Source organism: Delphinus delphis, chromosome 15 (assembly GCF_949987515.2).
Source record: "Delphinus delphis chromosome 15, mDelDel1.2, whole genome shotgun sequence".
Taxonomy (NCBI): domain Eukaryota; kingdom Metazoa; phylum Chordata; class Mammalia; order Artiodactyla; family Delphinidae; genus Delphinus; species Delphinus delphis.
The window spans coordinates 32,377,812-32,404,839 of NC_082697.1; the positions used below are offsets into that span (position 1 = coordinate 32,377,812).

General features: G+C 37.4%; 1 protein-coding gene across 2 annotated transcripts in view; it reads right to left on the reverse strand.

Moving 5' to 3' along the window:
* Positions 1-2,329: 2,329 nt before the first annotated feature.
* Positions 2,330-27,028, reverse strand: part of GPCPD1 (glycerophosphocholine phosphodiesterase 1) — a 63,255-nt gene continuing 38,556 nt past the window's right edge. For both annotated transcript variants that reach the window (XM_060031198.2, XM_060031199.1), the window contains 8 exons: positions 26,086-26,163; positions 25,344-25,383; positions 23,625-23,686; positions 20,920-20,985; positions 19,406-19,542; positions 18,804-18,939; positions 18,219-18,379; positions 2,330-5,724 (listed from right to left, as the gene is read on the reverse strand). In XM_060031198.2, coding sequence (XP_059887181.1) covers positions 5,535-5,724; positions 18,219-18,379; positions 18,804-18,939; positions 19,406-19,542; positions 20,920-20,985; positions 23,625-23,686; positions 25,344-25,383; positions 26,086-26,163 — 870 coding nt within the window. In that variant the 3' untranslated portion in view covers positions 2,330-5,534. The remainder of the gene's footprint in view (positions 5,725-18,218; positions 18,380-18,803; positions 18,940-19,405; positions 19,543-20,919; positions 20,986-23,624; positions 23,687-25,343; positions 25,384-26,085; positions 26,164-27,028) is intronic.

Consider the following 27,028-nt stretch of genomic DNA (forward strand, 5'->3'; position numbering starts at 1 on the left):
CTAGACATAATAGCATAAGAAAACTAAGTCAATCTCATTTATGAGTGTAGATAATAAATACTAAACAAACTAGCAAATTAGAAGTTCATAAATACATTTATACTAGTTACTGAAAGGTAATCCAAATTCAGAAACTATATTAGCATCATTCACTACATTAAAATTCACAAATAACAACTAGAATTATATTCTAAATCTTCAAAAACTCACTGGATAAATTCAAAACGTATCCCTTGGGGGTCAAGGGTGGGGGGGGGGGAAGAGATCCTTTAGCAAACTAAGAAGAAAAGGAACATTTCTTAACTTGATAAAGGTCACCTACTAGAAACTTCAGCAGCCATCATACTTACTTCCTATGATAGGCAGGAAAAAAAACAAGGAGGCCTCCAACTGTTATTAGCTAATGAAACACGGCAAGATAAAGAGCTGTTACTTAAAATCAGAAAAACACATTTGCAGATCAAATTTATCTATTTAGAAAATCCCAGAGACTTAATACATAACTATTTTGACTAATTGAATTCAGCAAAGTAGCTAGATAAGATAAACAAAAATTAACTGCTAATTATTAGTGAAGAACGTATTTAAGGAAAGTAGTGTTTAAAATAAACTTTAAAAAAGTATACAACACCTAAACAGTATACAACACCTACAGGAGGACATAAAAATTCTGAATGGAAACACACCTGTGCTCTAAATATTTAGATGTCATATTTTTAAATACTAATCCTTCCCTCACATTAATCTAGAAAATCAATCCAACACTGATCAAGATCTCAAGGGGACTTTGTTGGCTTGAAAAGATGATTCTTGTGTTATTAAACAAAATATGTGAAGTTTTTAAAAATTGAAAAAGGATAAATGGACCACCGACCTATTACATATCATAGTTAAAAGTTGTACTAATCACAAGGAAATAGGAAAATAATGCCACTTACTGAGATACAGAACACTAGAGGAGGTGGGATGGGAGCAGGTTTGGTGAAAGGAGGGAAAAAGAGCTTTGTTGAGGTACATTAAATGTGAGATGCCCATTAGAACTCCAAGTAGAGAAGTGGTGACAGCTGGATATATGAATCTGGAGCTTAGGAGAGGTCTGGGCTGCAGAGAGACACATTTGAAATCATGGGAAGCCATGGAACTTTTACTAGGTTTTAGTTTTCTTTCTGTGAAATTATATAATTTGGCTTTGCAAGTAAGTTTCAGAAGTTCACCCATCCCACCTGCGTTTCTGTTTTCTATCTGAGGAAACAGGTAGACGTACGTTTGGATCAATTTAGTAGAGGACTAGACAAATTAATCTCTGTACTTCTTTTATTATTATTCCTGTACTAATATTACTTTCTTCATTATTTGAAAACACATTTCATCTTAATGTCATTTTCCTTTAAAATCACCAATAAAATTTTATCTCCTGCAAGGATGCAAAGTCTCTGACATCCCAAAATCCTTTCCACTGTTGTGATGGCCCCTTGATCCTCTCTGAACACAATACTACTCTGGCCTCTGAATTTACAAAGGCTGTGCCCCAAACTGGCTTCACAACTTCTGACCTCCACCCCATTCTGCAAGGGCTTGAGAGCCTCATGAAGTCTTTGCTCCAATCCATGAGCTCTCCTTGTTACCTCCAACACATACTCCTGTGATGTTAATCATATGCTCTCTTACTTTTTTAAACATTTCACATCCATTTCTCAAACTATATAAACCCGCTGAGATTATATTTCAATAAATTTTCACTCATGCACACCAAATAATGCAGTATTTCTAATATGCATACTTTGCTTTCTACCCCAAAAGCACATGATCCAAACCTAAAACATAAAGGAGTAAATCACTTGTATCCAATCTAAATTAACAGGACTCCACTGTCAACCTAGAGTACCAAACCAGGAATAATGTGAAAAAACAAAATGCAGTCAAGATGTGGTGAGTCAAGGCACAAAGGACAATGATGCTCCCTCAAGACTCATGAAACAGCGCCCCCCACAGGTCACGCAAGTTCTATCTGAGGCAGTACCTGCTTTACTTAAGGGGCACCGGCTGCAGGATTTAGGTGTACTGCCCTAGAAAGGGACAAGGCCTGGGGGAAAACTGTACCTTATCTGCCACTTATTCCCGTGACTGTCCCCATTCAGCATGGACTAGAAAATTGGTTGTGGTAACCCCTTAACTATGTGACCCCAAGAAACGGGTAGAGTGAGAACTCCATGTGTAAACATGCCAACGTACATGCACATGCAAGCACACACACTCCAGACAACACGGCCACGCACACCATATGAAAACATATGTATATTGTGAAACAATCTGAGTTAAGAAACTAGGATTGTATTCACCACCATTTATTTATCTAGTTCATAACTAAGTATAGAACACTATGGTAGTGCTAGAAATGCAATGAAGTCCTTGCCCTTAAGGGGCTTACAATCTTATTAGGGAAATATAACAGGCACATAAAAAGTGGGACTACAAGAAAGCATATGCTAAAGAATGCCACAAAAATTCAGAAGGCAGCATTGTATAAGAACACGGGTTTAGGAGTCACAAAGCCCAGTTCTAGTCCCAACCCGGTAAGTCAGTTAACTTGTCTGGGTTTAAAACCCAGGCTGAAAATAAAACTGGTAAGATTTAGAGGCTGTCTGTACTTGTTTGCATCATGAGCTGAGGAATGGTTTTTGGAAGAGGTGGCACCTGAGCTGAACGCAGAAGGAAGACAAGGAAAGCGGTGCTGAGGTAGGCCTAAGCATGGGCTTCAGAGGGGAGAAGAAAGACGAGTGTCACAAGGAGCAATGGGAGTGAGGTCACGGGTGGCTGTGGCTGCCCTCAGGCACCACTGACACAGCAATGAGCTGTAGTCCTCACATTTACATCCAGGCGGTTACAGTACGTAATTCCGGACAGTGGAATTATCAGAGAACAATGGCAGCATTTTATCAAACATTTCACTCAGTTTCCAGAAAATATAAAATAATTTAACATTATACCTCTACATTTAAAACTGACATCAATAAACTGTTCCAACTGCCAAATGTAAACCAATTCAAACTTTACATTCTTAGTAAACATAACTAAATCTCTTAATTCAAAAAGACATTTGATACAAATTATCCCCACAATTCCAAAGTTTAGTTTCTACTATGTTTCATGCACTGTGGAAATAAAAATTTGTAAGACAAGGTCCCTGCCCCTGAAGTGCCTGCAGCCTGGTGAGACAAACCTCAACTATGTCTACCTAAAGTGTGCTATGATACATGGCATGATCAAGGAATGAACATTGGGCCATGGAGTAGAAAAGGTGGATTCATCCCTTCTTAAGTTTTGGCAAGGGTGCAGCGGAGAGAGGTCAATGAATGGCTTAAGGAGAAATGAGTTTGGCAGGGAGAAAGTATCAAGGAAAAAGAAGGCTTCCAGGCAGAGGTCACATGGCTACAGACAGGAAGTAGTGTAGGAATATGGCGTGGCTAAGGCCTAGCACAGGTACAGTGTAGCTGGAGCAGAGTATACAAGGCAATAGCTAGTGATATGGAAGCCAGGACCTAGTCCTATAAAAACGAGAGCCACTGCTTGCTATGAGTTAATCATCCACTAACCCTGGTGTTTATAAGGTCAGGAAGAGACAGGAAAGAAACTGAGCAGTGAGGTCCTGTCCTTGTCAGAAGCAATGGCTGTAAGCTCTTCTCAGCAAATTACACAGTTCAGGAAACTGACCCCCACATCACTTCCTTTCCTGTTTTTTCATGATCTGCAGGTCTTCAAAATGGAGCTGGAACTGGAAAGGCACAGGGGAGGAGCAAACAAACACGACTTGAAATACACATATGGCTAATCAAGTTACTGTAAGGTAATGGTAATTGTACTGTACCAGGTCTGCAGATCAAGAAAAGTAATTCTTTTTCAGGAGTTTTCTAAAAGTGCCTAATTCACATCAAGTGATGGAAAATCTCTTTCAACATGAGAAAAGTATATAAAACCCCTGCAGAAGACTCCATTTTCTAAACTATTTTCCATTAAATATCAGTGTTACAAACACAATACCATAGGCTTTTAAAGCCTATCTTCACACAATTTAGATCTGACCAAAGCTGCATTGCTTGGCTTAAAAAAATAAAAAGATACAAATATATAATCCAAGTTTCAGGTTCTCAGCTACTACCAAATCATGTCAATACATGAATAAACTGCCTAGTGAGGAACATGCAATAAAAGGTATATGCAAATAAGCCATCCTTGCAGAGTAGACACTAAATTCCAATTTCTCATAATAATAATATAGAACCAATGCTATAAAAGTAACACCTTCTTGAAATTTCATTTTATAATGAAGAAAATAAATCTGTGTATTTTATTCAACATTCATTCATAAGTTACAATTATGCCAAAACAATCTGCTTCTAATGAAAGAAACCTTGGTATAATCCTAACAACATGCATATACATTTAATAGAATCTTCTGCATTTCTAAATAAATTACATGCATGATATTCATTAACCAATAAAGAATACCGATATAAGAATTCAGGACATTTATTTTTCTGCACAGAGATTTAACTACCGTACAACACACACACAAAACAAACCCATAAAGCAACGGTGTGTAACAGGTAGTGAGAGACACTTAAGCATATTTAAAATGCCTACAAATAGGCTTTTTTTTTCTTTTTTTTTTTTTAGGCAACAAATTATTTTTCTGTCCTTGACACCTTCTCACACTCACCTAGCACCACAGATGCAAGGACTTACAGTAAACGTGTACTATCTCATGCTTAAAACAAAAAGCATGCATTCAACAGAATTTATACATTATCATCTACTGTACTAAGTCTTCAATCCATTCTTTTAATACTTTATACATTAAGTTACCCTGCAGCTTTTTGAAATTTTAGTATTTATGCAAAACAACTTTTGAAAGATTTATGAAACAAGTTTTCAAGGATCACCTCTAGGCTATTTACACAGGCATTGGTTTGGTTAAGTGGGGAAATGGCAGCAGCCTCAAGGTTCATACTGAATGAAAATGGTGTGAATGTCAATTCATGTCAAAAATACACAGATGGCACAAAGGTTTGTGCAGTTGGAATCACCAGTGCAAATGCATGCATTTGAGGTACTTATTTTTCCCATGGTCAGGTATAATTATGCATAGTCATGTTCCTTGAGTGCTAAATATTTCAGACCTGATCAAATGAAAAGCTGTAATAAGTGTCAATATGAGATATTTGTATAGTTAATTTCAAAGTGTTATGTTTTTAATGAATATTTGTTTAACATTATAACTTACATATTTAGTTTAAAATATTTACCAACCAATAAAGTTTTTCATTGTAAAGAGACTGACTGGTAATTATACCTGGCCAAGTGATTTAAATAGAATACTTGAAATTCTAGCAAGAACTGTAGTGAAATATTAAAATACTTCATTATTGCTTCACTGGACTGAAAACCTAAAAGGCATAGATAAACAATGCTCAGTGATGAAAAGTGAATACCCAGAACAGCGATGCATGCCCCGAATGGTCTCCGCCCAATAAACACTAAGCATTCTCCACATTATCTATGCCATTGGCATCCACATGGATGTCAGGCTCCCCACAAAAAGACGAGGGGACAAAGCGGCTAACAGTGGGACACAAACAGCTCTTAAGCTCTGGCAATTCTTGCTTCAGACGTTCCAACTGCTCCACTTGGAATATATTTGGCTGTTCAGGCATCCAATCATATATCCTGTGATGAAAAAAACACAAAACATAAAATATGGTAATTTTACGGTTTACTGAGGACCTGGCTTAACTTTTTCAGGAGAATTTGCTTACCGAATGCCTAAAACACCTATACTACAGAGTCCTCTTATTTTTTCTTTAAAAGATATAAGCATCAGTTCTATTCAAAAATATTTCTCTTCTCCCAGTCTTTCCAATAATCCAGAATAGCATCACTGCCTTTTGTACCCCTGAAGCAAAAGAGCTGATTATAAATTGATAGAATGTGAAATCTGTAGCTTATTAGTGATTCTTCAAGTATCTTTTCTCCAAGTTAATCAATCAGCAATGCCTCATTTGACGGAAGGAAAGTTACTACACAGTAGAGCTGGAATTCATATCCAGTTCTGACTTCAAAGCACTGAAGATCAAGATGAAAAGGACTGCCCGGGACTTCCGTGGAAGTCCCAGTGGTTAACACTCCGAGCTTCCGGATTGGTTCAAGATGGTGGAGGAGAAGGACGTGCACTCACTCTCTCTTGCGACAGCACCAGAAGTACAACTAACTGCTGAACAATTCTCAACAGGAAGACACTGGAACTCACCAAAAACGACACCCCAAAGACAAAAGAGAAGCTGCAATGAGATGGTAGGAGGGGCTCAATCACAATGAAATCAAATCCCATAATCGCTGGGTGGGCGACTCACAAACTGAACAATTACACCACAGAAGTCCACCCACTGGAGTGAAGGTTCTGAGCCCCATGTCAGGCTTCCCAACCTGGGGGTCTGGCAACGAGAGAAGGAATCCCCTGAGAATCAGACTTTGAAGGCCAGCGGGATTTGACTGCAGGACTTTGACAGGACTGGGGAAACAGAGACTCCACTCTTGGAGGGCACACACAAAGTAGTGTGCGCACAAGGACCCAGGGGAAACTAGCAGTGACCTCACAGGAGACTGAATCAGACCCATCTGCTAGAGTTGGGAGGGTGTCCTGCAGAGGCGGGGCGGGTGGCTGTGGCTCACCACGGGGACAGGATACTGGGAGCAGAAGTTCTGGGAAGTACTCATTGGTGTGAGCCCTCACAGAGCCCACAATTAGCCGCACCAAAGAGCCTGTAGGCTCCAGTGCTGGGCGGACTCAGGCCAAACAACTAACAGAGAGGGAACTCAGCACCACCCATCAGCAAACAAGTGGATTAAAGTTTTACTGAGCTCTGCCCACCAGAGCAAAACCCAGCTCACTAGTCCCTCCCATCAGGAAGCTTGCACAAGCCTCTTAGATAGCCTCACCCACAAGAGGCAGACAGCAGAAGCAAGAAGAACTACAATCCTGCAGCCTGTGGAAGAAAAACCAATATCAAAGAAAGACAGACAAAATGAAAAGGCAGAGGACTATGTCCCAGTTGAAGGAACAAGATAAAACCCCTGAAAAACAATTTAATGAAGTGGAGACAGGCAACTGTCCAGAAAAAGAATTCAGAATAATGATAGTGAAGATGATCCAGGACCTTGGAAAAAGAATGCAGGCAAAGATTCAGAAGATGCAAGAAATGTTTAACAAAGACCTAGAAGAATTAAAGAACAAACAAACAGAGATGAATACAGTAACTGAAATGAAAAATACACTAGAAGGAATCAATACCAGAATAACTAAGGCAGAAGAACAGATACGTGACCTAGAAGACAGAAGGGTGAAACTCACTGCCGCGGAACAGAATAAAGAATGAGAAGAAATGAAGACAGCCTAAGAAACCTCTGGTACAACATTAAACGCAACAACATTCTTATTATAGGGGTCCCAAAAGGAGAAGAGAGAGAGAAAGGACCCGAGATAATATCTGAAGAGATTATAGTCGAAAACTTCCCTAACATGGGAAAGGAAACAGCCTCCCAAGTCCAGGAAGCACAGAGAGTCCCAGGCAGGATAAACCCAAGGAGAAACACGCCAAGACACATAGTAATCAAATTGACAAAAATTGACAAAATTTAAAAATTGACAAAAATTAAAGACAAAGAAAAATTATTAAAAGCAACAAGGGAAAACTGACAAATAACATACAAGGGAACTCCCATAAGGTTAACAGCTGATTTCTCAGCAGAAACTCTGGAAGCCAGACGGGAGTGCCACGATATGTTTAAAGTGATAAAAGGGAAGAACCTACAAGCAAGATTACCCAGCAAGGATCTAATTCAGATTTGACAGAGAAATCAAAAGCTTTACAGACAAGCAAAAGCTAAGAGAATTCAGCACCACCAAACCAGCTCTACACAAAGGGTAAAGGAACTTCTCTAAGTGGGAAACATAAGAGAACAAAAGGACCAACAAAAACAAACCCATAACAATTAAGAAAATGGTAATAGGAACATACATATCGATAATTACCTTAAATGTAAATGGATTAAATGCTGCAAGCAAAAGACACAGGCTTGCTGAATAGATAAAAAATACAAGACTATATATATGCTGCCTACAGGAGACCCACTTCAGACCTAGGGACACATACAGACTGAAAGTGAGGGGATGAAAAAGATATTCCATGCAAATGGAAATCAAAAGAAAGCTGGAGGAGCAATACTCATATCAGATAAAATAGACTTTAAAATAAAGAATGTTACAAGAGACAAGGAAGGACACTACATAATGATCAAGGGATCAATCCAAGATCAATTACAAATATATACGCACCCAACATAGGAGCACCTCAATACATAAGGCAACTGCTAACAGCTATAAAAGAGGAAATCAACAGTAACACAGTAATAGTGGGGGACTTTAACACCTCACTTACATCAATGGATAGATCATCCATTCAGAAAATTAATAAAGAAACACAATAGGCCAGATAGATTTAATTGATATTTATAGGACATTCCATCTGAAAACAGCAGATTACACTTTCATTTCAAGTGCACATGGAACATTCTGAAGGATAGATCACATCTTCGGTCATAAATCACACCTTGGTAAATTTAAGAAAACTGTAATCATATCAAGCATCTTTTCCGACCATAACACTATGAGATTAGAAATTAGAGGGAAAATATGTAAAAGCCATAAACACACAGAGGCTAAATACTAGTAAATAAACAAGAGATCACTGAAGAAATCAAAGAGGAAATCAAAAAATACATACAGACAAATGAAAACAAAAACATGACGATCCAAAACCTATGGGATGCAGCAAAAACAGTTCTAAGAGGGAAGTTTATAGCAATATATCCCACCTCAAGAAACAAGAAAAATCTCAAATAAACATCTAACTTTTTACCTAGAGGAACTAGAGAAAGAAGAACAAACAAAACCCAGTTAGTAGAAGGAAAGAAATCATTAAGATCAGAGCAGAAATAAATGAAATAGAAACAAAACAATAGCAAAGGGCTTCCCTGGTGGTGCAGTGGTTGAGAGTCCACCTGCTGATGCAGGGGACATGGGTTCGTGCTCTGGTCTGGGACGATCCCACATGCCATGGAGCGGCTGGGCCTGTGAGCCATGGCTGCTGAACCTGTGCATCCAGAGCCTGTGCTCAACAGGAGAGGTCACAACAGTGAGAGGCCCGCATACCACAAAAAAAAAAAAAAAAAAAAGCAAAGATTAATAAAACTAAAATCTGGTTCTTTGAGAAGATAAAACAACCTTGATAAACCTTTAGCCAGACTCATCAAGAGGGAGAGGATTCAAATCAATAAAATTAGAAATGAAAAAGGAGAAGTTACAACGGACACCACAGAAATAAAAAGCATCATGAGACTACTACAAACAACTATATGCCAATAAAACTGACAACCTGGAGGAAATGGACAAATTCTTAGAAAGGTATAACCTTCCAAGACTAAACCAGGAAGAAACAGAAAATATGAACAGACCAATCACAAGTAATGAAATTGAAAGTGTGATTAAAAATCTTCCAAGAAACACAAGTCCAGGACCAGATGGCTTCTATCAAACATTCAGAGAAGAGCTAACACCCATCCTTCTCAAACTCTTCCAAAAACCTGCAGAGGAAGGAACACTCCCAAACTCATTCTATGAGGCCACCATCACCCTGATACCAAAACCAGACAAGGGTATTACAAAAACAGAAAATTACAGACCAATATCACTGATATAGATGCAAAAATCCTCAACAAAATACTAGCAAACAGAATCCAACAAAACATTAAAAGGATCATACACCATGATCAAGTGGGATTTATCCCAGGGATGCAAGGATTCTTCAATATATGCAAATCAATCAATGTGACACATCATATTAACTAATTGAAGGAGAAAAGCCATATGATCATCTCAATAAATGCAGGAAAAGCTTTTGCAAAATTCAACACCCATTTATAATAAAAACTCCAGAAAGTGAGCATAGAGGGAACCTACCTCAACATAATAAAGACCATATATGACAAACCCATAGCAAACATCATTCTCAATGGTGAAAAACTGAAAGCATCTCCTCTAAGATCAGGAACAAGACAAGGATGTCCACTCTTGCTACTTTTATTCAACATAGTTTTGGAATTCCTAGCCATGGCAATCAGAGAAGAAAACGAAATAAAAGGAATCCAAATCGGAAAAGAGAAGTAAAACTGTCACTGTTTGCAGATGACATGATACTACACACAGAAAATCCTAAAGATGTCACCAGAAAACTATCAGGGCTAATCAATGAGTTTGTTAAAGTAGCAGGATACAAAATTAATGTACAGAAATCTCTTGTACTCCTATACACTAATGATGAAAAAATCAGAAAGAAATTAAGGGAACAATCCCATTCACCACTGCAACAAAAAGAATAAAATACCTAGGAATAAATCTACCTAAGGAGGCAAAAGACTTATACTCACAGAACTATATGACAGTGATGAAAGAAATCAAAGACAACACAAACAGATGGTAAGATATACCATGTTCTTGGATTGGAAGAATCAATATTGTCAAAATGACTGTAGTACCCAAAGAAATCCACGGATTCAGTACAATCCCTATCAAATTACCAGTGACATTTTCTACAGAACTAGAACAAAAAATCTTAAAATCTGTATGGAGACACAAAAGACCCCGAATAGCCAAAGCAATCTTGAGGGGAAAAAATGGAGCTGGAGGAATCAGACTCCCTGACTTCAGACTATACTACAAAGCTACAGTAATCAAGACAATATGGTACTGGCACAAAAACAGAAATACAGATAAATGGAACAGGACAGAAAGCCCAGAGATAAACCCACACACCTATGGTCAACTAATCTATGACAAAGGAGGCAAGGATATACAATGGAGAAAAGACACAGTGTCTTCAATAAGTGGTGCTGGGAAAACTGGACAGCTGAATGTAAAAGAATGAAATTAGAACACTCCTTAACACCCTACACAAAAATAAACTCAAAAAGGAATAAAGACGTAAATGTAAGACCAGACACTATCAAACTCTTAAAGGAAAACATAGGCAGAACACTCTATGACATAAATCACAGCAAGACCCTTTTTGACCCACCTCCTAGAGAAATGGAAATAAAAACAAAATAAATAAATGGGACTTAATGAAACTTCAAAGCTTTTGCACAGCAAAGGAAACAAGAAACAAAACAAAGAAACAACCCTCAGAATGGGAGAAAATATTTGCAAATGAAGCAACTGATAAAGGATTAATCTCCAAGATTTACAAGCAGCTCATGCAGCTCAATATCAAAAAAACAAACAACCCAATCCAAAAATGGGCAGAAGACCTAAACAGACATTTCTCCAAAGAAGACATACAGATTGCCAACAAACACATGAAAGGATGTGCAACGTGACTAATAATTAGAGAAATGCAAATCAAAACTACAATGCTGTATCACCTCATACCAGTCAGAATGGTCATCAAAAAATCTACGAACAATAAATGCTGGAGAGGGTGTGGAAGAAAGGGAACCCTCTTGCACTGTTGGTGGGAATGTAAATTGATACAGCCACTATGGAGAACAGTATGGTGGTTCCTTAAAAAAACTAAAAATAGAACTATCATATGACCCAGCAATCCCACTACTGGGCATATACCCAGAGAAAACCATAATTAAAAAAAAACATGCACCCCAATGTTCACTGCAGCTCTATTTACAATAGCCAGGACATAGAAACAACCTAAGTGTCCATCGACAGATGAATGGGTAAAGAAAATGTGGCACATATATACAATGGAATATTACTCAGAGATAAAAAGGAACAAAATTGGGTCATTTGTAGAGACGTGGATGGACCTTGAGACTGTCATACAGTGTGAAGTTAAGTCAGAAAGAGAAAAACAAATATCATATATTAATGCATATATGTGAAATCTAGAAAAATGGTACAGATGAACCTGTTTTCAGGGCAGAAATAGAGACACAGATGTAGAGAACAAACGTATGGACACCAAGGGGTAAAGCAGGGTGGAGGGGGGTGAATTGGTAGATTGGGATTTACATATATTCACTAATATGTATAGGAAATAAATAAATAAAATACCCACCCCCGCAAAAAAAAGACTCCAAGCTTCCACTGCAGTGGGCACGGGTTTCATCCTTGGTTGGGCAACTAAGACCCTGCACGCCATGCGGTGCCGCCAAAAAAATAATAATGAAATAAAGTAAAATAAAATAAAGGACTTCTCACCAGTGTGAAAATTATCCTAAAGCTATGCAGTACTGGCAGGTGTACCTAGAGTTGAGAGTCCAGAAAAAGCCCCAAGTGACAATGGCAGCACTAGCATTGCCTATCAGCAGAGAAAGGAAGGTCTTTCATGCTTTAAATGTGAAAGCCAGACAATTTATGTGAGGAACTAACTCTTTATGACCTCACAGTAGGGAATAATTTCTTAAACAAGATTTTTAAAGTACTGATTCTATTAAGTATTTGACTATTCTAATATAAAGACTTTCTGTTAAAGACATACATAAGAGAATGAAAAGTTACCTCTGGGTCAAGGTATCAGACGGAACAAAAGCATCTAAGTTCACCCCCTATATTGTGTTAAAAAAATAAAATAAAGGTATTAAAAGAAAATTCACTGAACATGAGAAGAACCAAAGAGACAGTACAACAGAATTTTGGAAGCTAGAAAACAGATGGATTAAGTAATAACAAAGTGTTTCAGTTAGCAGAATGGATAGGTCAAACCACAAGCCAGTAGTTGAAAAAATGAAAAGGGTGAGTTAAAAGCAGCCCCAAACTTCTGTAGATCTTGGGGGGGAAGGAAGGGGCTCAAAGAGGGACAATGAGATGAAGGCTTGAGCAGCAGCAAGTGGTTCCCTTCCTCTTACTCCCTGCTGTGGAGGCTGCTCTTACCCCACTTGGTTGAGGTTTATTTCCAGAATTAAACAGGAAATCTGGAATGGAGGACAAGACCAGGTTAGAGAGTTTGGGGCATTTTATAAAATGGCCATCAGCATCAGGGATATTAGAGATGGTACAAATACAACACATGCTAAATACAGACATGCCCTCCTTCCCCCATCTCTCTTCCCACACTTGACTCCAAGAAACCAGACCTGTATCCTCTAAGAATATATTATAGCGTCTTCTGCGAGGAATCTGACTAGTCAAAAAGCAAAGTTTTTTAATCTACTGACAGATGTATGACCAAACAGGTCACCCAGATCACCCCATAGTAAAACCCCATAAGCCCTATTCACATGCTCAGAGCTTCCAACAAGCTTTTTAGATCTTAATTCCTTATCGTAAGAAGCAGCCAAGAATTTCTAAATATCTGAGGAAAGCTTCTAACAGGTAAGGTAGTAAGCAAAAGAAAATTTTTTTTAAAAAAGTTCCTTAATGCCTTCAAATAGTACTTTCATCAAATGAGAACAGGATTTTTTAACTATATATAGAAAAAAGAGAATCCAGAGAAAAAAGGACAGTTCTTGAAAATTAAAAACACAATAGCAGATATGAAAAACTCAATAGCATGAGTGGAAGATAAGTTTGAGGAAATCTTTGAAAGTGGAAAAGACAAAGATAGAAAATATGAGAAAAGATAAAGAACTTTAAGTCTCGTCCAGGAGTGTATAATATACAACAAAAGGATTCTATAAAGAAAAAAAAAACAAACTCAGAAAAATGGAAGAAATAAAAATCAAAGAAATAATTCACTAACTATTCCACATCTTCAAGGACATGTATCAATAGACTAAAAGGGCTACCAAGTGTCCAGCACGATGGGTAAAACCAGACCCACAAGACCATCTCTATGAAAGTTTAGAACACTGGTGATGAGAAGAATCTCCAAACTTCCAGAGAAGAAACAAAGAAATCACATGTGAGGGAGTAGGAATCAACATGGTTTCACATTCCTTAACAGCACAATGGAATTGTGAAGAGGATGGAGAAATGCTTTTAAAAGTCTAAAGGAAAATGATTTCTAACATGGAATTTTATGCCTGGCCACAATGCTTCCAGACACACAAGACCTCAAAAACATTTACTTTCCATCCTTTCTCAAGAAGATACTGAAGGATGTGTTCCATAAAAATGACAGTAAAGTAAAAGAAAAAGATTTGGACTACAGGACACAGAAGGTCTGACACAAGAACTGTAGCTCAGCATGGCAGCTGTGCCCAAAGAAGTCAAACAATATGTACTGGAGGAGCCTGCATGGGTGGGCAGGTATGCTCAGGGCTATCACTCCAGGAGGGCCCCTGCCCACCCTACCAGCTTTGAAACCTACAGACAGAGTGCCCTGAGCCATTTAACATGTGTTGATTCAGTGTCCACTCTACCTGACAGGTTTATTATGGGTGGCCTACTCCTGAGAACTGGTAGGAGGCTCCAATGAGCATTGAACAGCCCACTCCATGTACCCATATTCCTGCTGTACTTCCAATGCCTGACCCACGGACGGATGTCTTGTCATGCTGAGCTAGAGACCTAGTGGGTCACAAAATCAGTTCAGAAAGTTAAGAAAAGCATTGAAATAGGTGTGAGCCAGTGGCACAATCATTTAAAAAGCACACACATATAAATAAAATATTCAAGGGGCATTATCTTTTTAATTTAGTTTCAGGTACACACTTGTAGATATACATATCTATGTGTGCACTGGGCTGCAACGTGAAATGCATTTCTAACTGATTTTGGGGTCAAAAGGTTTAAGTCACTGCCCTAAAGAAACTTATACACGTACCATAGGACAGCTGGTCAACGATGTTTACAGCAAACACTGTAATAGCAAAAACCTGAAAAAAAAAAAAAAAGGGCTTCCCTGGTGGTGCAGTGGTTGAGAGTCCACCTGCCGATGCAGGGGACACGGGTTCGTGCCCTAGTCCAGGAAGATCCTACATGCTGAGGAGTGGCTGGGCCCGTGAGCCATGGCTGCTGAGCCTGCGCATCGGGAGCCTGTGCTCCACAACGGGGGAGGCCACAACAGTCAGAGGGCAGCATACCGCAAAACAAAAACAAACAAACAAAAACCTGGCAACCACCTCAGTGTTCTCCAATAGTAGAATAAATTGTGGCAGAATCATACAGCCAGGAAGATGAATAAAGTACAGCTAAACGTAACAAATGGATTGATTTTAAGAATATAACAAGTAGGAAAAGAGTACAAATAAAGCTTGAAGCCATGAAAAACTAAATGTTATATTGTTTAGCGATAGATATAAGAATTTAAAAACTTTTAAAAGAGAGTAATTGCTTGCTTGTCAGTTATATCTATGGGAGGAGGTAGGGGCATAGAATTAGAGAGGAGAACACAGGGGAGTTCAAATCTAATAATAATGTTCTTTAAATGTGGGTGTCTGTTACTGAATTTTTAAAAATAATTTGAGCAGACACAGTATAGAAAGAGGAAACATTGCTCAATTTACTCTACGAGGCAAGTATTATCCTCATGCCAAAATTAGACAACAACCATTTGATAAAGGTAAATTAAAGGCCACCTTACTCATTACTACAAATGCAGAAATTCCAAGTATCAGCAAATCAAGCATAGCAGCTTATAATATATCACAAAACCATGATTAAATGCAAAATCTGTGTTAATGCCTTTGTAAAAGAGAACAAATTGGTTTTTGATAAACTAAAACACATCACAATGCTCCCACATGTAAAATGAAACAAAGGTTCTTCTGAATCACTATCATTCAAACCTTCTATAGGTCTAAATTTGGTAATGAAAAAGTAATAGCATAAGCACCTTAAGTACCAAGAAATAGTTCCAAAAAATATTAGGGCACAGGAATTCAGCTAGAGACAATGGAAGGGATAGGTGTAAGGGACTGCTAGTTTGTTTTTTTAAATTTTTTTTTTTGGCTGCACCTCACGGCTTGTGGGATCTTAGCTTCCCAACCAGGGACTGAACCCGGGCCCTCAGCAGTGAAAGCACAGAGTCCTAACCACAGACCGCCAGGGAATTCCCAGGACTGTTGGTTTTTACTGTTAGTCTTGTAGAACTATTTGAAGTATATACACACACACACAACACACACATAAGTGTGGCTGATTATATATACATATGTAGTTCTTTGACTAAAATTGAAAAAAGAAGAAAAAACTTCCAAGGATAATAAAGACTGACTTGACTCTAACACAGTCCACCTCTCCTCTCATCAGGTCTGAACAGAAGGCCAGTGCTGGGCTGCCTCCTCAACATCCTCCACACCCTCAACACAGTCCTGCCCTGGTGCCTGCTTGCACCTCTGCCTAAAACGCAAATCCTGTCAAAGCTGATTTAACCCCCCCACCCCACCCCACCCCTGCCCAAATCCAACTCAATCCTTCCTCTTTAAAATTATTCTTGTTGACCCTGAGCCAGGAAGAACTCACTTTCTTTAGGGCCTTTTGTATCACATAGTATCTTCCTGTTCTCCCTGCAAGGTCAGTGTTTGGCTACAACCAAGTAAGGCCCTTTAGTGAAGGATCTAACTAAAATTTGTATACCCTACAACTGCCATACCTGGTATAATCTCACAATATACTTTTCTTGCCTGAAAATATTTGCAATCATCCCTTCCTCCTCCTCCAAGAAAGAAATATTCTCCCAAAATTTGCTAAATAAAGCACTTCCATCAAATTGTAATTTAAAAATTTTAATTTTCCTTTAATAAGTTGGAAACGTCTATTAAAAAGAGCTATGAATCATGCCACTTAAAGCAGTATTAACCAAACACTTTAAAAGGCAGGCATTATCTGGGTGGCAGTTTTAAAACCAGACTAATTCAGACAAAAAAGTTGGGGTGGGGAAAAGCTTTATTAAGAAAGTGATATAACTTTATAGAACAAACAGTAATATAAACTAAATCCAACGACTGTATTTTTTAAAGCAGGCCTGGTAACAATTTCATCACTTACTCTTTGTATGATGCTGCTCAAGCATTAGCAAGCCCATTAATCCCCTCAGCAGGACAAATGACATTCCCTCTAACCCAAAATTTCTTTACGCTGAGCAACCTTTTCATCTCTCTGAGATCTCAGACTTACATCCTAAACACCCAGGGAGTTTATTTAAAAAGAAAAGATTAGTTCAACAAATATTTGAGCTTCTACATCTAACCTCTGGTGATACAGCAGTGCACAAAACAGGCAAAGTCTTGCCCTCATGGAGCTTCTGTTTTTGGGGGTGTGTTGGGGGTGGGATGGGAAAGGAGGTTGGGGAGAAAATAAGTAAAATATAGTATGTATATGGATATATCACGTGGTGGTAAATGTATGGAGAAAAGTCAGGAAGTGCACTGTGAGTAGAGGTTTTGATTTGAATTAGGATATTCGGGGAAGGCCCTACTAAGAAGGTGACATTTTAGTCTTTCCTGACATCTTTATCAGAAGAGAAACAGCAGGAGGCCAATTAGGGGTGGGGGCGGGGATCATCTCACGTAGGGCCTTGTAAGGATGTGGGATTTTACACTAGGAGACACAGAATAGGGGGGGAAGGTTAAGCAGTAACATGATCTGACTTCAGTTTTCAGTCCTGCCCGCCCCCATAATGGACAGCAGGGTGTATGAGTGGACGCAGTCCCAGTAAGCAGGTTACTTTCATAATCCACCTGAGAAACGATGTGGCTTAGTGGAGAGTGACAACAGTAAAGGATTCAGGATATATTTCGAAGACAGAATCAACATGATTCTGATTTTGTCTGATTGGATTTGGGTATGAGATAAAGAACACAATCATGAAAGACTCCAGGGATCTGGCCTCAGAAACTGGAAAGAAAGTTGTCATTTATACTGAAATCAGGAAGTCTATAGGAAGAATAGGCGTTGATAGATGGATATAAAAGTTTAGAGGTCAGGGGAAAAGCTTGAGTTGGGGATATACAAAAGTAGGAAAAGGCACAGAACTGGATGAGATCACCAAGAAAGTTGGTGTAGATAGAGAAGAGGTCTAGGGCGGCCACCTTCACCCGCAAGATGACTCAATACATCTGGGTTAGGGCCCAGTCATCTGAATTTTTAAACAAGCTTCCCAAGTGACTGTGGTATAACTTCAAAATTTGAAAAATTCCACTGACAAATGTTAAGATATTTCTACTTTTTTTCTAACAATCCATTAAAATTTTTCATGAAAAACAAATACCTATCATAAATTAGACCATTAACTCCAAATTCCTTTAATTTCTTTCTGTTTTCAGGATCATTGGTATCATCACCCCAGCAGAATATGACCAGTCCCTTAGCTTTTGCCTCTTGAATATAGGATGGGTTTCTGAGAAGGTCTTCAGTATGTGCATTTATCCCCTAAAAGAAGAAAGATAAGTTACTCATGAAAGAGAAACTTATTATATGTATAAAATACATAACTAATAAGAACCTGCTGCAAAGCAGAATGGACAGGGAAAGAAAACGTTAGAATTTTTTCTTCCAATTTATGCGATCAAACAAGTTTACAATCTAACCGTTTTAGATGATTCATAAAACCCACTCAGAAAACTAAACTACAAAACTTACTTAACCTAGGCCTGCAAGAAAATCTTTGTTGGTGGTGATCATTTAACTGCTTTTCAGTCTGAGATTTAATATCCTCATTTTAAGTAGAGCTACCTGCTCATTATACATAGGTCAAAACTAACCAAGTAGATGTTAAATTAATATATAACTTTATTTACTAGTGCTCTAAAACATTTTTAAAAAACAAATATTAAAATATTCAACCACAGCTTACCAGTAGATTTTCAAACTGTGCAAAGCTCATTGCAATGGGGGTTGTCCGAGATCTGAGGTCCATGAGTTCAGGGTAAATATCAGATTTCCCCTGAGTCAAAAATAATATGGGATATTTGTTCTGCTTTTGCCGAACCCTGAAAAAGACAGTTTAAAAAATACTTTTCATTGGGGAGATAACCATAACATATTGTTTTGAAATTTTAGAAAATACTAAAAATATAAAGAAACAAAATTTTAAAAGCATACTCATTACTGAGATATAACCACCATTAATGTGTATTGCCTTTTAGTCAAAAAAAGAAAAATTTAAATTATTCTATACAAGAGTTAAAATATTCTCAGAAATGGGCAAAAAGAAATCCCTTGAGGGCTTACAATTTGGTAGGGAGGATATTATACATCTGTAAAATGAAACACAAGGCATGAGGTGCTATAACCCAGCGGGTGTGGAGGCCATCCCAGTAGAGAATATATACAATGGGACTGAGAAGACAAATCAAGGGTGAAGTCTGGGAACTTCCCCACCTCCAACTACAATCTCTGTGCCCTTAGTCCTAGCTACAGTCTAAGCATATAGGAGAAAAAAACTGAATTACTCACATTGTGCAAATATCTGCATCAAATGAAGAAAATACTATTCTCCTCTTCCCAGAATTTTCTAAGACAGTTTTTAAAATTATATCCAAAAACAGATTCATGTCAAAATATGTTGATAAGTTACCATCCCATATTCCATCCTATATAGAAGAATAGGAAAACAAAAGTCATTAAATACCTTAGAATCACAGTGCTAGGAAAAATTCTCGAGAACATTTAGTCCAACTCTTATTTTACAGATGAGAAAGCAAAGGCCTGTGTGAATTATTATCATAATCAGGTATAGAGACACTTATATACAAAGCAATTATAACATCAAAAGACTTTTGCTTTAATAAGGTTAACAAAATAAAAACTAAAACTCTGGAAATTTGAAATCTACCATGACTTTAAAATATTTTTATGCTATCTTCATAAACTATAAGTGGACAAAAAGACTCCACTTCGTTTGCTAACTCACTACCCCAAAAACCCTGGTAATTAAGAATTACCAGTTAAAAATCTCATTCTTTGAGTCTTAGGCCTATCAAGTGCCCTCAATAAATAATAAAAATAATTTTCTAATTATAGCTAAGATACCAAGAGCCCTATTGATATTCAAATATTAAAAATTTTAAGTATTAGTCATTACAATAATTCTAAAAGTTCTGAAAACTAAAAATCACCTACTAGAAAAATCATGGTTGTGCACTTGCATGTTATATGTTAGCCAGGACCGGCTTATCATAAATAGCTACATAGAAGACATGCTTTAAGGGCAGTTATAGATTATTCTGACCAGAACAAATACCAGGACTGCCCAATCATGATGCCTGGATTAACTACTTCCAATGTCCCCCCACCCCAATCAGCCCTCTTACCATGCAGCCTTATCCATTTACACATATCCCCATCTGATACATCCAAGTTGTTTTCCTCGACTAAAAGACTGTTAAGTTTCAGGAAGGCAAGGCTTTATTCTGTTTTCTTCACTACGTAAGCACAGAACTCAGAAAATGCCTGGCGCATAGCAGCTTTTCAATAATTATTGAACAAAAGAATGACTAAATTTCAGAGTGATTTAAAACATGTCTGCAGAAATTTCTTTTCCTGATTAATTATTACTAGCTACTGCCACTTAACAGAAAACTGCTTAGGCACTTATTTAAGGTATATATTGAGACGGGGGTTAAAAAAAAAAAACCAAAAAACTAATCAGAGTTATAAAGTTCTGCCTGGCCACAGTTCTCACTGTTCACTTTATAAGTGTGCCCAGAAACCATCCATATTAATGTGCACATGAGACACATGTAAATTAGAATTTCTACTATAATACATTCATCACTACTTTTAAGAACTTAAATATTAGTGTAAGTGTAAGATATACTTTACTTCAAAGTTCCAACAAGCACTGTGCTTGCTGGAAGAAGCCACAATTTCAGTTTCATTTATTCCATTAAAACAAAGAGACAGGAATGAATGCATTTAAAGAAACGGGAAGTAGGAACGAAGAATGTGCCACATGGAAAATGACTTACCCTTTGTTGGCAGATCCATTTTATTTCTATGTTAAACCCTACATCTTCTGGCAAAGACTCTAAAACCTAGAGTTGTGTTTGTTGGTGGTAAATTTTGTTTCATTTTTGGTGAGATGAATGGTAGAATAAGAAGGAAAAAAGAAAAATGGATTAATTACAAAAAGCAAACTATAAGAAAACATATCACTAGTAAGGATAAAGTGTTTTGTGCCTTCAGCAAAAACCACTATCTTTTCTTATACTCAAACTGACAACCTGGTTGATGATTAAGTTGAATAAGAAAGTCAAAAGAAATTAAATAGCAAAGGCAGTAGTCTTTAGCAATATCTGTGATAATCGATCACTACTAACCGCAAAGATGATCCTGACCTAAAATCCTTTTCACCATCACTACTGAACAGCTAAAGTGAGCAGTAATAAGATAGGCAGCCTCATGAATTTAAAAAGACATTTGTCATGTTTTCTGAATTGCATTCAGGTATGTCAGTCTACTTTACTAAGATATGGTTATATGAAATACCATGATTTCTAGCTTGCTGTGAAGGTGGTGATGCTTAACACCACAGTGATAACCTCCTGGAAAGATGTTAACTCCAAATTAAAGAGGCTCATAAATAAATAAGTCTATATCTATATAAATTAACAAATAATATAGTGTCAATATATCTAAATTATCTAGAAACTTTGGACTTCCCTGGTGGCACAGTGGTTAAGAATCTGCCTGCCAATGCTGGGGACACGGGTTCAAGTCCTGGTCTGGGAAGATCTCACATGCCACGGAGCATAAGCCTATGCGCCACAACTACTGAGCCTGCGTTTTAGAGCCCGTGAGCCACAACTGAGGCCCACACGCCTAGAGCCTGTGGCCTGCAACAAGAGAAGCCACTGCAATGAGAAGCCCGCGCATTGCAATGAAGAGTAGCCCCCGCTCGCCGGAACTAGAGAAAGCCCACGCACAGCAACGAAGACCCAATGCAGCCAAAAATAAATAAAATAAATTTATTAAAAAATAAAAACTAAATTATCTACACACTTTGCAATAACACCACTTGGGCAGCATAACTAGAAAATCCAATCTAAAATATGAAGCTTGGGGCTTCCCTGGTGGCGCAGTGGTTGAGAGTCCGCCTGCCGATGCAGGGGACAAGGGTTCGGTTCGTGCCCCGGTCTGGGAAGATCCCACATGCCGCGGAGCGGCTGGGCCCGTGAACCATGGCCGCTGAGCCTGCGCGTCCGGAGCCTGTGCTCCACAACGGGAGAGGCCACAACAGTGAGAGGCCCGCGTACCGCAAAAAAAAAAATGAAGCTTGGTTATTAACTTACAATCAGCTGGTTTAGTCAGTATTTCAAAGTGTAGAAATCCTTAACATGTATAATATATATGGTATTTAATTTTATAATAGCAAATAAAGAATGCTAACAGAGTAAGAACACAGCCTGGGACTCTGGTGACCTGGGATCTAGCCCCTGCTGCATGAAAAGTACAGTACCTAAAACAGGTTGTACTCAATCTCCTATGGGGCTTTTTGACTTTCTCCGAATTTCTCCGATACGTTTAGCCTTTTTTAGTTAACATACCTTCCACAATTTTACTGGACTAATGCAAAATCAGAAAAATAAGGACAATAGTGTATATTAGTGTTGAGATTGGTATACATCAAATTTGCAGGATTCCCCTTTATACTAAGATTGCGTTTGGCCTTTCTTTGGATTCAAACTTTCTGATTAAATTATAGTGATGGCAAAGTGAATGAATAAATGTGTGTTTATTTGGCTAAATGAAAGTTGTCAAACCTTTGATAAACAATTTTTTTAAAGCCTGTTTTTCTGTTCTATGAAATCACAAGTCTAGAAATCATGGAATTTCTAAGAACCAAACTATTTCAGAATTTTGGACTAGAAGGAATGACTTAGCTGGGCTTCATAAATATCTGAAAATTTATACAAATCATGCTCTAAATTCACTAAGATAATGTCTATTTTAGGGGCTCTCTTGTAGCATCCTTTTTGGAGGGTGAATAATCATGATAAACTGAAATTACCTATTTTTGCCTAAGAAGTCTATTGTACCTGACACATCACCAGAAAAAGACAGTGGAGAAGAGAAAAAATTAGGAAATGGAGCCAGCAAGAAAATGAGACTCAGCATGGCCAAAGAAGGTATCTGGTATTCGCGCAGGCTTGCCTGACGCTGTCAAAGGAATTCCTCTATGAATTGGGTCTAGTTTTTAAATGTTCATGCCAGTTTTTGTTACACATTTTCAGAGTGAATACTTGAAATCTGTATTTCATTTTAAGTAACCAGGGTACTTATTTTCTTTGGTTGGGGAATTTCTCTCTAAAAGCTAAGGACCAGCCTTACATATTGTAAAAATGTCTCTCCCATCGTCACACTCCCCAACCCCTTTTCTGTGCCCTTTCCTTCCTGTTTATATACAGAAATATGTGAATTTCCTATTCTTACCAAATTAACCCAATGAGGTAGGAATTTTATTCATTTGAGCAAATAAGTTTCTCAAAAAAAAAAAAAAGGCACCATAGGCACACTTCACAAGAATGTATCTTCTCTAAAAAGCATCAAACATAAGTTTACATTAATGTTGTCTTTTACACAGCCTTTTTAGTGCCCATTTAAAAGACCATAATAAATTATTCAGATATAACAGAATAATGATAGCCTGCCCTAGTTTTCCTAAGGAACTTACCATCTTAAGAGAAGGAAATGGCTGATTTTCAGAAAAGGAATTTTCCTCCTCAACCACAGATTCTGAAAATTTAAATTACAAAAACTCAGTAGATAAATGCCATTTTATCACTAAGACCTTTTCCTAAATTCTGAAGGCAAAAAAAAAAAAAAGATGTAGTTATGAGATCCTTTCATATATAGTATTTTTGAAGGCTCCTGTATTTATTAATTTTAACCATTAAAACCCCCATTTTCAAAATAAGCATCCTTTATGAAGACTGGTTTACAACATTTAGTAGGAACATCACAGTTTATGACCTCAACAGTGATTATTTTCTTATAAAAACTGTAATATAATTTTAAGAAAGGAGTCACAAGCAGTGATTTGTTATTTCTCAGTGAAATTAAGGGCTGTGTAATCTTGCTAATACTTCTACTTGAGATATCAAGTTAGAAATTAAGAGAATCTATAGGTAGCATTACCATTTAATCCAAAATTGATTATGTCTCAAGGCGCACAAGAATTTTTTTCCAAAAGAGAAAAATTTTTATATCAAGATTAAAAAGAAAAATCACCCAGGAACAAACAAAAAGCAAAACAAAAATTACAACAAAAATAACCAACCCTAGTGCATTACAAATTCAAAAACTAAATCATGTAAAATTTTCCAGTCAAATAAATTAAAGGTAAAATTGATTTTACTACTAATAGTTATGAACTATTTACAAGCTTGTAAAGTCATATTTACGCTCTGAGAATAATCTTTGGAGTCTTTGGCACCTCACTAATTTCTTCATAAAGGCATTCCAACTATCCTGTTATCCTAAATGCAGATTAACATCTAATGAGTACCTACTATAACCAGAGTACTGTAAATGTTTCAGGGAATATAAAAACATTTCCCCCACCCTTGAGAGGTTTACATCCTGGAGGAAGAGAAAGGACATACAGAAAAATAAAGGGTTAAAGAAAGGACACACCAAGGCTAAAATGAATGTCAAAGACTACTAAATTCTGTGGAAGTAGAAAGTAAAGTGGAATTACAAAGGGATTTTGTGGGTAGGACAAGCTTTGAGGAAACAGGCACAGAGTGGTTAAATAAAGTAACCGAGGTCACAGTTGGTAAATGCTAGAGCTGGTTTCAAATTCCCGGCTCTGGAGCCAGTTTCTATACTTGATACATTCTGTACTTTGTAATGCTTAAGAATGTGTGGAAAGAGGGACCTCCCTGGTGACACAGTGGCTAAGACTCCGTGCTCCCAATGCAGGGGGCCTGGGTTCGATCCCTGGTCAGGGAACTAGATCCCACATGCATGCTGCAACTAAGAGTTCGCATGCCACACTAAGGAGCCTGTGTGCCACAACTAAGGAGCCCACCTGCCACAACTTAGGAGCCCACATGCCACAACTAAGAGGCCGGCGAGCTGCAACTAAGGAGCCCACCAGCTGCAACTAAGACCCAAATTAATTAATTAAATAAAAAAGAATGGATAGGTACAAAATTATAAAGAATTTTTGATCATCAAGCTAAGAAAATTCATAAAAGTGAAAAATCATGCTTACTATACATGACATGTATGCATTTGGCAATTAATACATATAAAGCCTTCATGTCTATAAAATTACATTTATATAACCCAGTATTATATTAAAGTCACCAAGAGTAAGTTAAAATGGATAAGGAAATTCATGATGCTAATTATGAAATGAAAACAGTGTTTTCACATTGGTACATACCTTTCAGTTCTTTAGATTTTAGTGCAGTCACATGAGTGAGCTAGAAAACACACACACACACACACAAAATGTAATCAGAAAAAAAGGCCTTAGTTTATGAAGATATGGTTAATAGAACTATAACTTGAAAAGCTAGCAAGTTAGGAGAAATTATAAAATGTAGAATCATCAGTTTAATAAGAATAAGCACTTACCACTGTACATATTTTATATTTACATACATATGCATAAGACCATGATCAAATACCCAAGTAGGGGAGAATATAAAAATTATTAGGTTAGGAAACTGTTTATACTCAATCAACCAATAATTTAGGTATCTAATGAGAATAAGAAGAGGGATCATGTAAAATTACATAGTAAAATACAGGAGGATTTTAGATAGTAGCATAGCTATAAAAATCAACAATAGCATAGAAGGCTAAGTATAAAATAAAAAAGAGCTAAAGCAGACCAGAGACAACCTAAGATTATGGCTAGCCCCTATGGCCTATAAAGACTTATAGCCCATCTCCTCCAAAAAAGCAAAAAAAAAGATGGGGTCCATAGAAACTGTTAAAGAAGACAGATGGATGAGCACGAACCCATTCTTCCTAACAGAACAGAAAACCAAAGCACAGACTCAGTACATGCTGTATGTATCTAGTCATCCCCATGCACAAAGAGAATATTACTATATACAAACAAGTACAAATAGTCCTAAAACTAAAAGATAATTTACATTTTACATTATTATTACTACCTTTAACAACTGGAGTTGGTCAAAGGTTAATTCTTTTACTGGGATTTCAAATAATTCAACTGGATCAGCATCAAATTTCTAAAAGAGAAAATTGGGCCCCACGTTATTACTGAATGTTTACTCTAAACTGGCCTAATATCTCAATTTACTGATGAGAATAACAGCTTGGTGGCCTCAGTGAGCCCATGCAGGGGAGCCCTTGCTACCGAACACCACCTCCCAGCTTAAATTCTGGCTTTTGTTTTTAATGTAGGTGGGAGTGCCTGGAAGAAAACAGCTGGGAAGAAGCTGTAGCACTAAAGACACACTGAGAACCAAGCCACAAGTCAGTCATTTCCCCTATTTCCTGTCATGCTGTATACATTTTATTTGACACATATCCATGCTACAGGACTAGGAAATCAACAGGCATGCAGGATCTAAGGATTAGTTTCTATCAGTAAGTTTCTAAACCTTTTAAACTGAAGTTTGGTTAAAAACAGCCACAGAAATCAACTGTCATGAAAAAATCGTCTGGTTAGCTGTAAGTAGTAATATTTAATAGGAACCCTAATCTATTATAAATGCTTTCCCAAGGAGCAAATCTGTTTTATTAGATTTTAATATCATATCAAATGTCACACTGTTTAGGCACTTCTATCTTAAGAAAATGAGTTAATGTACCACCAATAAATCATCAATCCAACAAATATATTAAAATCCGTTACATTTATATTCATTCATGTATATATAGTATGAGGCTATATACGTATAAATTTCTTCTGGAAGGACACGCAAGAAACTATTAAGAGAAAGGAGTACCACCAAGGAGAAAAAGTAAAGGAAGATTTACTTTTCATTTCATAATCTTCCGAACTACTTATAATTTTATAAATGAACATAAATTGGTTTTTTAAGGAAAATACCAACTTAAAAATTAATACTAAAAAATATATAATTTATT